The sequence below is a fragment of the Eumetopias jubatus genome, unplaced genomic scaffold (assembly GCF_037043125.1).
Source record: "Eumetopias jubatus isolate StellerSeaLion01/CBP00866 unplaced genomic scaffold, mEumJub1_p1.0 scaffold_1, whole genome shotgun sequence".
NCBI lineage: Eukaryota > Metazoa > Chordata > Mammalia > Carnivora > Otariidae > Eumetopias > Eumetopias jubatus.
Genome location: NW_028274807.1, coordinates 194,017,888 through 194,034,361, shown reverse-complemented (window position 1 = coordinate 194,034,361; position 16,474 = coordinate 194,017,888). Strand labels below are relative to the sequence as shown.

Sequence of the window (16,474 nt, the reverse complement as noted above, 5' to 3'; positions counted from 1 at the left end):
AAAAGATTCGTATCACAGCTAACAATATTTGTGGGCCAGGAGTGGATCACAAAGTGATTTCTCTTCCCAAGTCCTCATTCATTCAGAATTTGCTGATATAATTTATTCACCCAATGTTCATTGATTGAGGACCATCACCTGCCAAGAATTCTGCAAGGAGCTGGAGGTATCTTGAATACTACGGTTGGGGCACTCACAGAGATTAGCCATGGGAGGGAAGCCAACATTCACTAAAGGGATGCAGAATTTCAAACTGAGCCAAGAAACAGTTCTTTAAAAGTGTAAAACCTCTCCCAGCCTGCAATGTCAGCAAAGACTTCCCTGAGTAAGTGACATAAGAACCGAGTGGAAATCTCTTGGAACCACATTTCCCAGATTCCTTTTAGGGCAGGTCTGGTTAGATCCTGCCAATGAGAGGCACCTGTGTGAAATCTGGAGCTCTCTCCAAAGACTTTAAATTTTAACCAACAGCGTGATGTAAGAGCAGTGGGAGGAGGGTGAAGGGGAGCCATCAGCAGAGAAGATGCCTGAACAGACATTCTTGGTTATAAGATCATGGCACTCTCTCCTTTCTCTTGGTCTCCTACAGCTGTCCTGGTTCTTGATCATTCTTAATCTGGTTCTACCAGTCAGATACTGGGGCTCTGGGTATCTGCCATAAACTCCCTTTTGCTCAAGGTAGTCAGAATTAGCTTCTGCTGTTTGCATCCATCAAGCAGTTTGCGTCTGGTAATACATCATGTTGCTCTCCATTATGCATGTCTATCTCCCCAACCAGACTGTCAGCTTCCGGAAGACTGGAGAATGTCTTATTTCTCTTTGAGCCTCTAGGACCTAGAGTGGTGACTGACTGACACATAGGAAACATTCAGTAAATGCAAAAAGAATACAATTTTCCATATGTTCAAAATATAGGTGGTTTGCCAATAATAAGTATAAAAGTGCAACTGGATGTTTAAACACCAAGAAAGAGCTCAGTTCAGTCAAAGTCCTCTGTAACTTACAATAACTTTACACTAACATGGAAATCTCTATGTTCTATAATCATCTCCTCAGATACTGTTTTTTGATAAACTTCATGAAGAAACCCAGTATGCTAGTAACCATACTCCCATAGCATCCTTACCTCTGAGATTATCGTCATTTAGGATTTTCACCACCACACTTCCAAATAGGTAGAATAAAGCTGCTGAAGTGGGCAGGTCCATAGATGCCACCCCCAGAAGCCAATTCCACTCACCTCTCCCTGCCCTTTCAAACCCACAGGGCAATCTATGAAGCCCAGTATGCAGATAGTGAACTTGGCTTCCAGAGAAATCACCATCTGTTTTTCTACCCCTAATAAATAAAGTACCTCTGCTCTATAAAGTGAGACTGAGACCTAGAATGAAAATGGAGATAGAATTTTTGTCCAATTTAATGGCTTTTTAAAAATTTCTTGGGTAGTAAGTTTATGTTGCATGAGCTACATAACAGTCTGAATTTGATCTGGTTCAAATAATGCTACCATGTCCTATAACCCTGGGCATTATATACTTTCCAAATGTACAATGTCATCAAGGTTTTATGACATTTCCTACAAAAACTCAATAGTCAGATAGCACTTCATCAACTGAAGTCTGAATTCAGGTATGAGAACAGAATGCAAAGGCTGCAGCTTGAAAACTGTAGTGTTCCTCTGACTTCAGCATCACAGCCGTAAGAGGATAATCCACTGAACAATTTTCATACATGCACATTTTTGTCCCCTACTAAAAGAACTCCATATCTGGGAATTACAGAGTAGAGCCAAAAATCCATGCTCGATGACTGCTGTTTTCCTACAAAAGCTTGCTCAGAGATATTCTGTCACCTGGGGTTCTCTGTTTATTCAACTTCACTTCCTCCTCAAGTAACAACATGCTTAGAGCATTGTGTCCATGCCTGCTGCCTAGACATGTGACCTATTCATGTGGCTTATGGAGGATACAGAATTCTGAGACCCAGGGCTCTGAAGGCAAGACTGACAGATACGAGGTGCAAGCCTAGCTTTGCCAGGTTAAACATGGCTATGAAAGGAGCATACCCATTTCTATTGGCATCAAAACGCAGTGCTGGTTGCCAAAGAGTCTATAAGAAAGAAATATTAAGTAATACTACATGTCTGACACTGACATAAGTTTATTATTTCTTCCATGCCAACACACCCTAATCTAAAACTTATGCTGTTCCAATCCAGGCCTGCCCTAAAACAGCCAATTATGCTGAATGTGGTCAAAACTCAAAGGAGTCTCCAGTCCCAAAGACAATGTTTCATCGGCCCATTAGCTTCTGTATTAGTTCCACATTTTGAGTAGGTTTCTGAATTGTGTGCAATACTTCTTTGGGGATTATCTCTCCTTTACATTGCAGGTATAATAGAATTCCTGCCCCTTCACTATGTTGCCAGTGGTATTATTTCCTCCTCAAATGGATTGGTTAATACTCAGTGAAAAAAAACCTTGAAGAGCCTCTCTGAATACACATGAAATACTTCCTAATCCATTATCTAGGTGGTTTAAATAAGTGGTGTTATAATCATGTTGCCCAAAGGAGCCATAACATACAACAGGCTTTGTTCTAGAACTTCCAAACTAGTTCTCAAAACTTTGAGCCTTGCTATTGAGGCAAAGTATAAAATTTTGCAAAATGCACACATCAGCAAATGTCTTTCGTCACTTATGCAGTGAAAGTACCTTCCCAAATTCTTTACCGAGAACATCAATGCCATTTATTCCTCAAGAATAAGAACACGTAGTCTCAACTCTTTATAAAACAAGCAATTGTGATGTTCTTCATTGATTGACACCTGGTGTCATTATCATAAAACTTGAGGTCCAAAGGAAAATGGGGCTTATTCTCTTAAATTGCAATGACCATTTTATTCTATTCTCTCAAAGACAAAAAACCAAAAAACATGCATCTAGGTTGCTTGACCTTGGGCAAGCCTACCATAGGCTTCAGTGTCCTTGTTTCCTGGAGTTAAGAACTATACCTGCTTCACAGGATTATGGTCAAAAATAAGTAAACAGTGCATGTAACAAGCATAGCAAAATATCCAGCATACAGTGCTCAACATAAATTAAAAAAATGTCAGCTTTCATCATTATTCACTGCCGGGGATTTTAAGTGAAAATTTTTCTTTAGAATCCTTAGTACCTGCCCCAAGAACTGCCACTCTGTCTCTCTGTTAGTCCCATCTGCCCTTAACAGCCCCATTGATTCAAGGGTCCTCGGTCATGTCTTCTGAGCTCTCTTCTAAACATCTGTATCAATTAGCTAGAGCTGCAAAGGGGAGATCAAATTACCAGGGTATTGTCTGTGAAGATCTCGACAGAAATGAATTAATAATGTGATCCATCAGATCACCAATACACTGAGAGTAAGGATGGAAGCCACGAGGGTTATGGGTGGCTTCATGGGCATATGACTTGTGTAGCTGCAGCAGGCCCCATGCTCATCCTGAAATTCTCAATAAAGTTTGAATGATTTTCGTTTTGCAAAATTATGTAGGTGGTTATTATGAGCAGAGAGTTTTGATCAGAGTGATATAAACTGTTTTGTTTTAAAAGGCCTACTCCAGGTTTTATGTTCAAAAGAGCCTATAGGAAAGGTAAGGGTGGAAATGAAAAACAGCTAGGATGCTGTTGATATAAACAAGGTGAGAGAGGATAGTGGCAAATGACACCAGAAGGAGGGACCAGTTAGAGTTCATTTGTCTGCAACTGCAACATGGGTGCCCAGCAACATGCCTGTCTGAGGCAGCATCCCAGACAGCTGGCTCCTCCTGCCTACCACTGGTTCCTGCCCAATTTCCATGCTGGTACCAAATGGGAATTTAAAAAAAAGAAATTAGGGGGCATTCCCCAAATCTGGATCCCCTACAATGAAGAAAATGAGCTGCTGAAGGAAAAAAATGAAAGAAGGGACCTAGCTAGATCAAGCATCTTCTGTGTTAGGTGACTGAAGTCGGAACTTATTATATATTCTCTCACTGATTCCAATTAAAAGATAGGTGTAAATGTTAGTCCTCCCCGACCAAAACAAAAAATCAGTATGGGTTTAGCAAGGTAAGATGTACTAAAATTTGCATAAATTAAAAATACATCTAAAATACCTTTAAGACCCGCAGAATACATTCCTCAACTCTCCGTAAGGAAAAAAAATTAATTTTTCAGACTTGTTATTATTTTAGATGCATATCTAAATTTGTATAATTATCTCTATATTTAAGCTGCAAAATATAAAAAAAGTCATCACTATTTAGTTTTCAAGTAATCAAATAGAAAATTCATCAGGCTATGCTAAAAATGGCATTATACAAGCAACAGTAAGTTAAATACCACTAAGTTTAAAGTTTATACTTCCTAATCTAAAATCTTAAGAAATAGTTTCTTCAATGCGCTCAGAAATTTCTCTAAAATGACAAACATGGATGATACCAATTCCCAACCTAAAGGGCTTATGTCAGCTACTCACCTTCTTCTGAAGAACATTGATTTTTCTTTCCTTCACTTCTAACATGTCCTTCATGTCTCGAATCTCTCCGGCCAGTGTCCCCTTCTCTTCTGTTAGGTCCTGCAGCTGTTTTGTTTTTTTATTGAGAAAAGATTCTTTCTCCTCTAATCGTAACCTCAGCGCATCCACCTGAAGTCAGGAAAAAGAAAGAAGGGGGCAGTTTTACAAAGCGGTCATCAGTAACCATCAGTCATGCCCTGGGAGGAAGTGGGGCAGCAGTGTGCCTTTTCAGCACAGCATGGTCAAACCATTGCTCATGGTCATCTCAATGCCATGTGTTTTAACAGTCTGTGTCTACTGGGGGAGGAGCAAGATGACAGAAGAGTAGAGAACTAAATTTCATCTGGTCCCAGGAATTCAGCTAGATAGGATCAAACCATTCTGCACACCTATGAACTCAAAAGGAGGTCGAAGAAAAGAATAGTAGCAACTTTCTGAAAAGAAAAGCGACCACTTTCTGGAAGGGAGGACGTGCGGAGAAGTGAATCCAAGGCGATATTCGGGAACATAGACGGTGGGGGAGGGGCCTTCCGTCAGCCACTACCAGCAAGTGATAGAGCAGTGGAGCACAAAATAGGAACTTTTGGAAGTCGGCTCCGCTGAGGGAAATCACTCAAGTAGCTAAGCAGGAGGTGGAACCCTCGCTGGGACAGTGTGATCTCAGGACCCTCGGGGTCACAGAAAGACCGGGGGTGCCTGACTGCGGCAGAGCTCCCAGGTATCAGAGCGGGGAAGCCGGCTGCAGAGACCGAGTCGAGGCGCGGGGCTCTCAGCTCGGGGTTGCCATAAACTGTGATCTGCGGCCCAGTCGGGCCACTGTTCCTCCAGCAGGGACCCAACAAGCGGCAGATCCGGGGAGACTCCCCTTCCTCCCCGGGGAGGAGTGGCACGGGAGTGCACCGCAGGGGTCTGCTGGGTTTGGAGACTCCACATGGGGGTCGGGTGCCAGAGATAGAAATGCTCGGTCACAGGCCGGGTGAGCACGGAGTGCGGCCGGAGACCAGGGACACAGGAGTGACTGAGTACTTTTCTCTGGGGGCGCACTGAGGAGCAGGGCCCGAGTTCTCTGCTCCTCCAGGTGGAAATTGGGAGACCACCATTTTCACTCTCCTCCTCCAAAGCTGTACCGAGAGCTTGCAGGGAACAAAAGCTCCTGAGAGCAAACCCAAGCAGCTTGCTTAGCCCGGACCGACAAGGGCGGGGCAATTGTGCCTCCTGCAAAGACATTTGGGAACCATAGCAACAGGCCCCTCCCCCAGAAGATCAGCAAGAACAGCCAGCCAAGACCAAGTTTACCAATCAATAAGAACGGCAGAATTCCAGCGCTAGGGAAATACTATACATAGATTCATGGCTTTTTTCCCCCTGATTCTTTAGACTTTCAAAGTTAATTTTTTTTTAATTTTCTTTTTTTCTTCTACTTTTTCTTTTTTTCTTTTTTGAATTTTTTTTTTAATTTTATTTATTTGACAGAGAGAGACACAGTGAGAGAGTGGAACACACGCAGGGGGAGTGGGAGAGGGAGAAGCAGGCTTCCCGCGGAGCTGGGAGCCCGATGCGGGGCTCAATCCCAGGCCCCTGGGATCATGACCTGAGCCGAAGGCAGACGCCCAACGACTGAGCCACCCGGGTGCCCCTCTTTTTTGAATTTTTCTTTTTCCCTTTTTCAACCAACATCTTATCAATCGCTTTTTAAAACTCTTTTTTATTTTTCATTTTTAGAGTCATATTCTATCCCTTCATTGTAGTTAATCTTATTTTTGGTATATATATAAGTTGTTCTCTCTTTAAAATTTTGGGATACAGTTTCTTCTAACAGACCAAAATATACCCTAAATCTCTAGCGTATATCTTTGTTCTACTCTCCTGCCTGATCACATTCTCTCCCTTTTTTTTTAACTTCTCTTCTTTCTTTTTTCAACCAAATTCTTATCAATTCCTTTTATAAAATCTTTTATACTATTCATCTGTACACTCATATTCTATCACTTCATCATATTTACCCTTATTTTTCTACATATATGTTTTTCTTTCTTTAAAATTTTTGGGGGCAGTTTCTTCTAACAGACCAAAATATGACCAAAATCTAGTGTATGGCACTGAGGCACAGCGCATCTGTGGCATCTATTCATCAGGATGATCATATCTGATCATATTCTTTCTTTTTTCTTCCTTTCCCTTTCTTTTCTCCGGTTTCAGGTCGCTTATGATTTGTTTAGTGTATATTTTTCTGGGGTCGTTCTTATCCTGTTAGCATTTTGTTCTCTCATTCATCTATTCTCCTCTGGACAAAATGACAAGATGGAAAAAAATCACCTCAACAAAAAAAACAAGACACAGTACCGACTGCCAGGGACATAATCAATATGAACATTAGTAAGATGTCAGAACTAGAGTTCAGAATGGTTCAGAATGATGATTATAAAGATATTAGCTGGGCTTGAAAAAAGCATGGAAGATACTAGAGAAACCCTTTCTGGAGAAATAAAAGCACTAAAATCTAAACAAGGTGAAATCAAAAAGGCTATTAATGAGGTGCAATAAAAAATGGAGGCTCTAACTGCCAGGATAAATGAGGCAGAAGAGAGAATTAGTGATACAGGAGACCAAATGATGGAGAATAAGGAAGCTGAGAAAAATAGAGAGAAAAAACTACTGGATCACAAGGGCAGAATTTGAGAGATAACTGATACCATAAGACGAAACAATATTAGAATAATTAGGATCCCAGAAGAAGAAGAAAGAGAGAGAGGGCAGAAGGTATATTGGAGCAAATTATGGCAGAGAACTTCCCTAATTTGGGGAAGAAAACAGGCATCAAAATCTAGGAGGCACAGAGAACTCTGCTCAAAATCAATAAAAATAGGTCAACACCCCGACATCTAAGAGTAAAACTTATGAGTCTCAGAGACAAAGAGAATGTCCTGAAAGCAGCTCGGGAGAAGAGGTATGTATCCTACAATGGTAGAAACGTTAGACTGGCAACAGACCTATCCACAGAGACCTGGCAGGCCAAAAAGGACTGGAATGATATATTTAGAGCACTAAACGAGAAAAATATGCAGCCAAGAACACTATATCCAGCTAGGCTGTCGTTGAAAATAGAAGGAGAGATAAAAAGCTTCCAGGACAAACAAAAATTAAAAGAATTTGTAAACACAAAACCAGCCCTACAAGAACTACTGGAAGGGTTCCTCTAAGCAAAGAGAGAGCCTAAAAGTAACATAGACCAGAAAGGAACACAGAAAATATACAGTAACACTCACCATACAGGCAATACAATGGCACTAAATTCATATCTTTCAATAGTTACCCTGAATGTAAATGGGCTAAATGCCCCAATCAAAAGACACAGGCTATCAGATTGGATTAAAAAACAAGACCCATCAATATGCTGTCTGCAAGAGACACATTTCAGACCCACAGACACCTCCAGATTGAAAGTGAGGGGGTAGAAAACCATTTACCATGCTAATGGACACCAAAAGAAAGCTGGGGTGGCAATCCTTATATCAGACAAATTAGATTTTAAAACAAAGACTGTAATAAGAGATGAGGAAGGACACCATATCCTACTTAAAGGGTCTACCCAACAAGATCTAACAACTGTAAATATGTATGCCCCTAACATGGGAGCAGCCAATTATATAAGCCAATTAATAACAAAAGCAAAGAAACACATTGACAACAATACAATAATAGTGGGGGACTTTAACACCCCCCTCACTGAAATGGACAGATCATCTAAGCAAAAGATCAACAAGGAAATAAAGACTTTAAAGGACACACTGGACCAAATGCACTTCAAAGATATATTCAGAACATTCCATCCCAAAGCAACAGAATACACATTCTTCTCTTGTGCCCATGGAACATTCTCCAGAATAGATCACATCCTAGGTCACATCAGGTCTCAACTGGTACCAAAAGATTGGGATCATTCCCTGTATATTTTCAGACCACAATGCTTTGAAACTAGAACTCAGTCACAAGAGAAAAGTCAGAAAGAACTCAAATACATGGAAGCTAAAGAGCATCCTACTAAAGAATGCACAGGTGAACCAGAATATTAAAGAAGAATTTAAAAAATTCATGGAAACAAATGAGAATAAAAATACAACTGTTCAAAATCTTTGGATGCAGCAAAGCCAGTCCTAAGAGGAAAGTATATAGCAATACAAGCCTTTCTCAAGAAACAAGAAAGAAACAAGAAAGGTTTCAAATACACAAGCTAACCCTACACCTAAAGGAGCTGGAGAAAGAACAGCAAATAAAGCCTACACCAAACAGGAGAAGATAAATAATAAAGATCAGAGCAGAAATCAATGAACTAGAAACCAAAAGAACAGTAGAATAGATCAAAAAAACCAGCAGCTGGTTCTTTGAAAGAATTAACAAGATTGATAAACCCCTGGCCAGACTTATCAAAAAGAAAAGAGAACTGACCCAAATAAATAAGATCATGAGTGAAAGAGGAGAGATCACAACCAACACCAAAGAAATACAAACAATTATAAGAACATCTTATGAGCAACTCTATGCCAGCAAATTAGATCATCTGGAAGAAATGGATGCATTCCTAGAGATGTATAAACTACCAAAACTGAACCAGGAAGAAATAGAAACCTGAACAGACCTATAACCACTAAGGAAATTGAAGCAGTCATCAAAAATCTCCCAACAAACAAAAGCCCAGGGCCAGATGGCTTCCCAGGGGAATTCTACCAAACATTTAAAGAAGAATTAATATCTATTCTTCTGAAACAGTTCCAAAAAATAAAAATGGAAGGAAAACTTCCAAACTCATTTCATGAGGCCAGCATTACCTTGACCCCAAAATCAAAGACCCCATCGAAAAGGAGAATTACAGACCAATATCCCTGATGAACACAGATGTAAAAATTCTCACCAAAATACTAGCCAACAGGATTCAACAATACATTAAAAGGATTATTCACCACGACCAAGTGGGATTTATTCCTGGGCTATAATGTTGGTTCAACATCCGCAAATCAATCAATGTGATACAATACATTAATAAAAGAAAGAACAAGAACCATATGATCCTCTCAATAGATGCAGAAAAAGCATTTCACAAAGTACAGCATCCTTTCTTGATTAAAACTCTTCAGAGTGTAGGGATAGAGGGTACATACCTCAATATCATAAAAGCCATCTATGAAAAACCCACAGCGAATATGATTCTCAATGGGGAAAAACTGAGAGCTTTCCCCCTAAGGTCAGGAACATGGCAAGGATGTCCACTATCACCACTGCTAGTCAACATAGTATTAGAAGTCCCAGGCACAGCAATCAGACAACAAAAAGAAATAAAAGGCATCCAAATCGGAAAAGAAGAAGTCAAACTCTCACTGTTTGAAGATGATATGATACTTTATGTGGAAAACCCAAAAGATTCCACCCTAAAACTGCTAGAACTCATACAGGAATTCAGTAAAGTGGCAGGAAATTGAGGAAGACACAAAGAAATGGAAAAACGTACCATGCTCATGGATTGGAAGAACAAATATGGAGAAGATTCAATGCTACTTAGAGCAATCTACACATTTAATGCAATCCCTATCAAAATGCCATCAACTTTCTTCAAAGAAATGGAACAAATAATCCTAAAATTTGTATGGAACCAGAAAAGACCCCGAATAGCCAGAGGAATCTTGAAAAAGAAAAGCAAAGCTGGCAGCATCACAATTCGGGACTTCAAGCTCTATTACAAAGCTGTCATCATCAAGACGGTATGGTACTGACACAAAAAGAGACACATAGATGAATGGAACAGAATAGAGAGCCCAGAAATGGACCCTCAACTCTATGGTCAACTAATCTTTGACAAAGCAGGAAAGAATATCCAATGGAAAAAAGACAGTCTCTCCAACACAATGGTGTTGGGAAAATTGGACAGCCACATGCAGAAGAATGAAACTGGACCATGTCCTTACACTACACACAAAAATAGACTCCAAATGGTTGAAAGACCTAAATGTGAGACAGGAGTCCATCAAAATCCTAAAGGAGAACACAGGCAGGAACCTCTTCGACCTCAGCCGATGCAACTTCTTCCTAGAAACATCGCCAAAGGCAAGGGAAGCAAGGGCAAAAATGAACTATTGGGACTTCATCAAGATAAAGAGCTTTTGCACAGCAAAGGAAACAGTCAACAAAACCAAAAGACAACCTACAGAATGGGAGAAGATATTTGCAAATGACATATCAGATAAAGGGCTAGTATCCAAAATCTACAAAGAACTTACCAAACTCAACACCCAAAGAACAAATAATCCAATCAAGAAATGGGCAGAAGACATGAACAGACATTTTTTCAAAGAAGACATCCAAATGGCCAACAAACACATCAACATCGCTCGGCATCAGCAAAATCCAAATCAAAACCTCAATGAGATGCCACCTCACACCAGTCAGAATGGCTAAAATTAACAAGTCAGGAAATGACAGATGTTGGCGGGGATGTGGAGCAAGGGGAACTCTCCTACACTGTTAGTGGGAATGCAAGCTGGTGCAGCCACTCTGGAAAACAGTATGGAGGTTCCTCAAAAAGTTGAAAATAGAGCTACGATACAACCCAGCAATTGCACTACTGGATATTTACTGCAAAGATACAAATGTAGGGATCCGAAGGGGTACGTGCACCCCGATGTTTATAGCAGCAATGTCCAAACTATGGAAAGAGCCAAGATGTCCATCAACAGATGAATGGATAAAGAAGATGTGGTATATATATATATACAATGGAATATTATCCAGCCATCAGGAAAAACCGAAATCTTGCCATTTGCAACGACATGGATGGAACTAAAGGGTATTATGCTAAGCGAAATAAGTCAATCAGAGAAAGACATGTATCATATGACCTCACTGATATGAGGAATTCTTAATCTCAGGAAACAAACTGAGGGTTGCTGGAGTGGTGGGGGTTGGGAGGGATGGGGTGGCTGGGTGATAGACATTGGGGAGGGTATGTGCTATGGTGAGCGCTGTGAAATGTGTAAGACTGATGAGTCACAGACCTGTACCTCTGAAATAAATGATACATTATATGTTAAAAAAAAAAGATAGGAAGGGAAAAATGAGGGGAGGGAAATCGGAGGGGGAGACGAACCATGAGACTATGGACCCTGAGAAACAAACTGAAGGTTCTAGAGGGGAGGGGGGATGGGTTAGCCTGGTGATGGGTATTAAAGTGGGCATGTACTCAATTGAGCACTGGGTGTTATACGGAAACAATGAATCATGGAACACTCCATCAATAACTAATGATGTAATATATGGTGATTAACATAACATAATAAAATAAAATTAAAAAAAACATTTTGTGTCTACCTTATCCTGTTGTGTATGCATCTGAACAGTCATCCTTTTTTAAATGTAAGGTTTATATGAAATATAATGTATTATGAAATAGTAGTATGTCTCCCTGTTGCAAATCCATAAGCTGGAAAACAACGCACATTGATACTCCATTGTGCAGAGAGGGCACGACACTGCTCATGCTCTTCAGCATCCTCCAAGAATATGGAGAACATAATGAGCCATGCCACAGACATCTGGAAGAACAAGATTGACAAGCAGAGAAACACTCCTGAATTAGAAAAATACAGGTTGCCAAGAGGAAGGAAATGCTATGGAAATGACCACTCTCCCATGTTATGAAATACTGCTTGCCAAATACTAAAGAAAAAGAAAAGATAAAAAAAAAGTCCTATTTCTACCTTAGCTCAAAAATTACATTATCACAATTTCTGCATTCCAAATGTCAGTAATAAAATGAGGAAACGTAAGCTTTATTTTTTACACTTAACATTCTGAAGACCGTGCGCAAAAATAGTTTACATGGGTTATGTGAGATTTGGGGGTAATGATGGAAGAATTTAATCCTCAGCCTCCATACCAGAAATTTGATAGATAGTAGCTAAAAAAAAAGAAATTAAGTTTGTAAAAAAAAAAAGAAGAAAAAGAAGAAGTGAGGGAAGCATGTTACTTAGAGATATCAAAATAACCAGGCAAAAAGAGTTAAAACAGGTTGTCTTGGGGAAGAAGAAATGAGATAGGGTAAGTAGGAGTCTACTGCATCTCATCACAAATCTTGTTGAGCATTTTTCTATTACACTACCAGCAAGTAAAATTTGAACGGAAAAAAAAAAAGGCAAAAATCAAAAAAAAAAGAGGCAGGAATACCATAATAAGCCAAAATAAATAGATATGTAAATCCTATCAGGACACAGATTCAAAAGGCAACTTGGAACACTGGAAAGGACACTTTGGTTTTAGACTGGATTCTGCTTCTATCTATCTATGAGAATCAGGACAAATAACTCCCCTACCAGCACTCCAGCCTCAGTCTCCCTATCTATAGAACAAAAAGAACCCCTCTAAGTGCCTAACATTTTGTGATTTTAAAGGCAAGAATCAGTCTTAGGTAGACTACATCAGGGAAGGATGATGATATTAGAAATACAAAAGTTATCAGAGTAGAAACTCCTTTTTTTAAGCCCTTTCCAAGAAAGGAGCACCAAAGTTGTGTTTCTAAAGGTCAAGGATGATGGGATGTTGATGAGGAGAGAGTTTCTCCAGTTTCTGTCCCAGAGAAAAGGTCCCAGCAAGGAAAGGAGTCAAAGGCTTAAAGCCCAGTTTGCAGAAGGACCCTGACCACATTATGAGACAAGATGAACATTCTGTTACCACACAGGGTGAAAACAGCAGATTCCTTAAACATCTGATGGCTGTGCCTCTTCATACATAAGGGCCATAGACATGTAGGGGCTGGGAAGTGAAGGGGATATTCATGTCCTGGGGATCTTTCCTTGATTAAATGAAAATTCATGCCAGCTGTGTTAAAGCTTAAGCATCCCAGATTCTTAAGTGGCCTATATTTGTTTAAAGTTGTCTCCAGCTACCAACCTAGAATAACACCAATACTTCTCTTTGGGGTTTCATCCTATCTGGCAAAAAAAGAAATGTGATTTTTAGTTTATACATAAAAGACGGCACTCCAGATTATAGTAGTGGCTATAAGGGGTGACATTCAATTGTAGAGATTTCCCATTGGGTGACCAGGACTCAGTGTGAATCTGAGAAGAAACTGTGTTGCCATTAGTCCTGCATTCTAGCTGTCAAAGATGGATGGTCTATATCTGGGCTAGAGGAAACACTCAACATCCAAAACTGTGATATAAATAAATTACAATATGGGAGGTAGTAAGTGGTGCTGGAGAGAGTTTAGAAAAAGAGACTCTGTGTTGATAAATAATATGCTTAACATTTACTGTGACTTCTTGCCATTTGTGATCTATTAGTGCCCTGCTGCATCTTCCTGAGCCTTCCTGAGCCTTCTCCAAGAGTAAAATAGAGAACAAGGATGGCCATGATCAACACACTGCTCGCAACACCCAAACTCTACATGGTAGGAGGAACCTGTGCCAGCTAGGTCTTCTGTTTGGGAGTTTATTTTCCATGCACCCAAATGCATTTATTAGCTTCAAAGGAATTTGAATCATGACCTTCAATCACTTCAGGCTACCCTTATAGCTTTGCAGTCTCCTAGAATCAAGACACAAGGTTTAGGGTCTTTTTTTTTTTTTTTTAAATAAAACTTTGACCTGAACTGCATCTAATTCTCAACCAACATTAGCCCAGTTTGTAGTAAGCAAGTATGACATCATTTCTAAAATCAAATTTTAACTTCCAGATGGTGCAAAACCACAAGCAAGCACATAGGCCTCCTGATGTACAGACGTTTAAATACAGGGACGATCAGAAAAGAAAGAATACGGTCGATTAAAAATTAGAATATATAGCTGTAAATTGGGTTTCCCTCATGAATATTCGGACTTCACTCAACAGTGTACATCATTTATAAAAGAATCAGAAAAGCCTTGAAGGTTAGGTTATATTCCAACATCAGGTAGAGACATAAAAGTTAAAATGTTTGGGAATATGAAATACCTTTCCCTGCCTCTTCACTCAACACCAAATAATTTTAAGGGCCTTGACTCTCTCTCTCTCTCTCTCTTAAACTTTGGCAGTTTACTCAATAATAAAACTTGGCAAGGCAAAGAGCACCATCATTTCCCAGAAAAACAAAAGAAAATTAGAACTGTATGATATAGTCAGTGCACAAAGACCCATAGGTTGAATTTCCAGTTTTTACATATGACTTAACCGCATGGGAACTAGTCACCTAATGTTAAAACAAGGACAATCTTTTCATTTTAGGAGAATTACTCATTTCCTTCTGATCCAGTTGTATGTGTATTTGTGTATGTGTGTGTGTGTGTGTGTGTGTGTATATGAGAGCATGTAACATGAAAATTTAACCTTTTATCTGGCAGTATAAAACATGAAACATTTGTTATCACTTCAGCTCCAGGTAATAACTTGAAAGAAAAGGGCAATGGCAATAAAATTGGCAAAAATTGCCAAAATCAGAGTTAAATATCATTAATCTTTATGTCAGCACCCAGGAATTATAAGCAGTTCCATTGGTGAGGTATGTTTCTAGAAGTGCTATACATAAGCCTCCCGACCTTTCTGCTGTATTTTACATAGGCTTCAGAAACAGTTTCAATGTTGTGACCAAACACTAAGTGCTACTTGATGTGCCATAAATAATTTTTAAAAATCAAACGGTTCATTTCAATCTGAAAATGACTACAGCAACACTTGAGGAAAAGAAAAAAACCCTTGAGAGGGAAAAAGGGGCCACTTGAAAATTTTCGCAGATTAAATACTACTTACTTGACAACACTTCAGGAATTGAATAAACACAATATCACAAAGAACAACTTTTTAAAAAATGAAGCTGGAACACTCACAAAACTCCCAATATAGTTTTATTTCACATTCAAATTTTCATTTGTTTGTTTTTCCTAATAGCAGACTTGGATTAAGGGTATATTTGAATTTGATTCAACTTGCAATCATTCAAATGGGGAGACACTTTCAAGTTGAAAGTATGCATAATGTATACAGCCTCCAAAGAAACAAACACTAAAAATAACCTAAAATCAAAAACTTGCTTTGGTGGTAACCACTAGTTCTCACTCACATCCAATTCTCCTTTCCTTCCTGAATCCAGGGAAGATCTCCCTTCCCAGCCCCTTGCAGGAAGATGGGGCTATGTGTTTTATTCATGAAATGTAAGCAGAAGTGACATATGTCACTTCCTGTCCATCCATCCCCACACTCTTTCCCTTAGTCAGAGATCTTGAAGGCTACATTTTGCAGATGGTAGAGCTACAAGATGGCAGAAGCCCCATAAATCTGGATCCAAGTGACCATGAGAAGCAGGTTCACTCCCCACCTTCTGCTGCTCTAATCTTCAACTCTCAACATGGGTTGGACTTATAGTATGCTGTGTCAAACCACTCAGAAATTATTATTATAATTTCCATTGGTTTTGCTAAGGAGTGGGTACCTTAAAACTAGAAAGGTTTGTTGGTCTTAGAGATTGCTATAAACCTAAAAGAAAAAGGGCCACTATTCCTCCCTCTACTCCTTCTATGTGTAGGACCTCAAAATCTACTTTCCCCTATTTTATTTTAACCTTTCAGCATATCTCAATTAGGACTAGCCACAATTCAGGTGCTCAATAGCCACATATGGCTCATAGCTACCATGTTGGACAGTGCAGGTCTATGGCTAGTAAGCATAAAAGTTTCAACCTTTAGATTTCAATATCCCCTGTATATAAATGCTTCGGGGAGGATTCTGGCCTAATAGCAAACAAGGTTGGCTGAGCTCTACCCAGAAAATATCATCGCATTGACCTAGCTAGCGTAAACCATTTTTGACCTCAAAATGACAGACAGCTTGAACCTGAAGGAGCACTCTGGGAGGTTGTGATGTACCACGTAAAGGCAAGGTTATGGGGCAGGAATCCTACAGCTTTCCTTTGTCTAAACAT

The 16,474-nt window shown here is 39.6% G+C and overlaps 1 protein-coding gene across 2 annotated transcripts in view; it reads right to left on the bottom strand.

Annotated features, from left to right (window-relative positions):
* ERC2 (ELKS/RAB6-interacting/CAST family member 2) overlaps positions 1 to 16,474 on the bottom strand; it is a 936,802-nt gene that overhangs the window by 565,726 nt on the left and 354,602 nt on the right. For both annotated transcript variants that reach the window (XM_088022015.1, XM_088022017.1), the window contains one exon: positions 4,498 to 4,665. In XM_088022015.1, the coding sequence (XP_087878141.1) occupies positions 4,498 to 4,665 (168 nt within the window). The remainder of the gene's footprint in view (positions 1 to 4,497; positions 4,666 to 16,474) is intronic.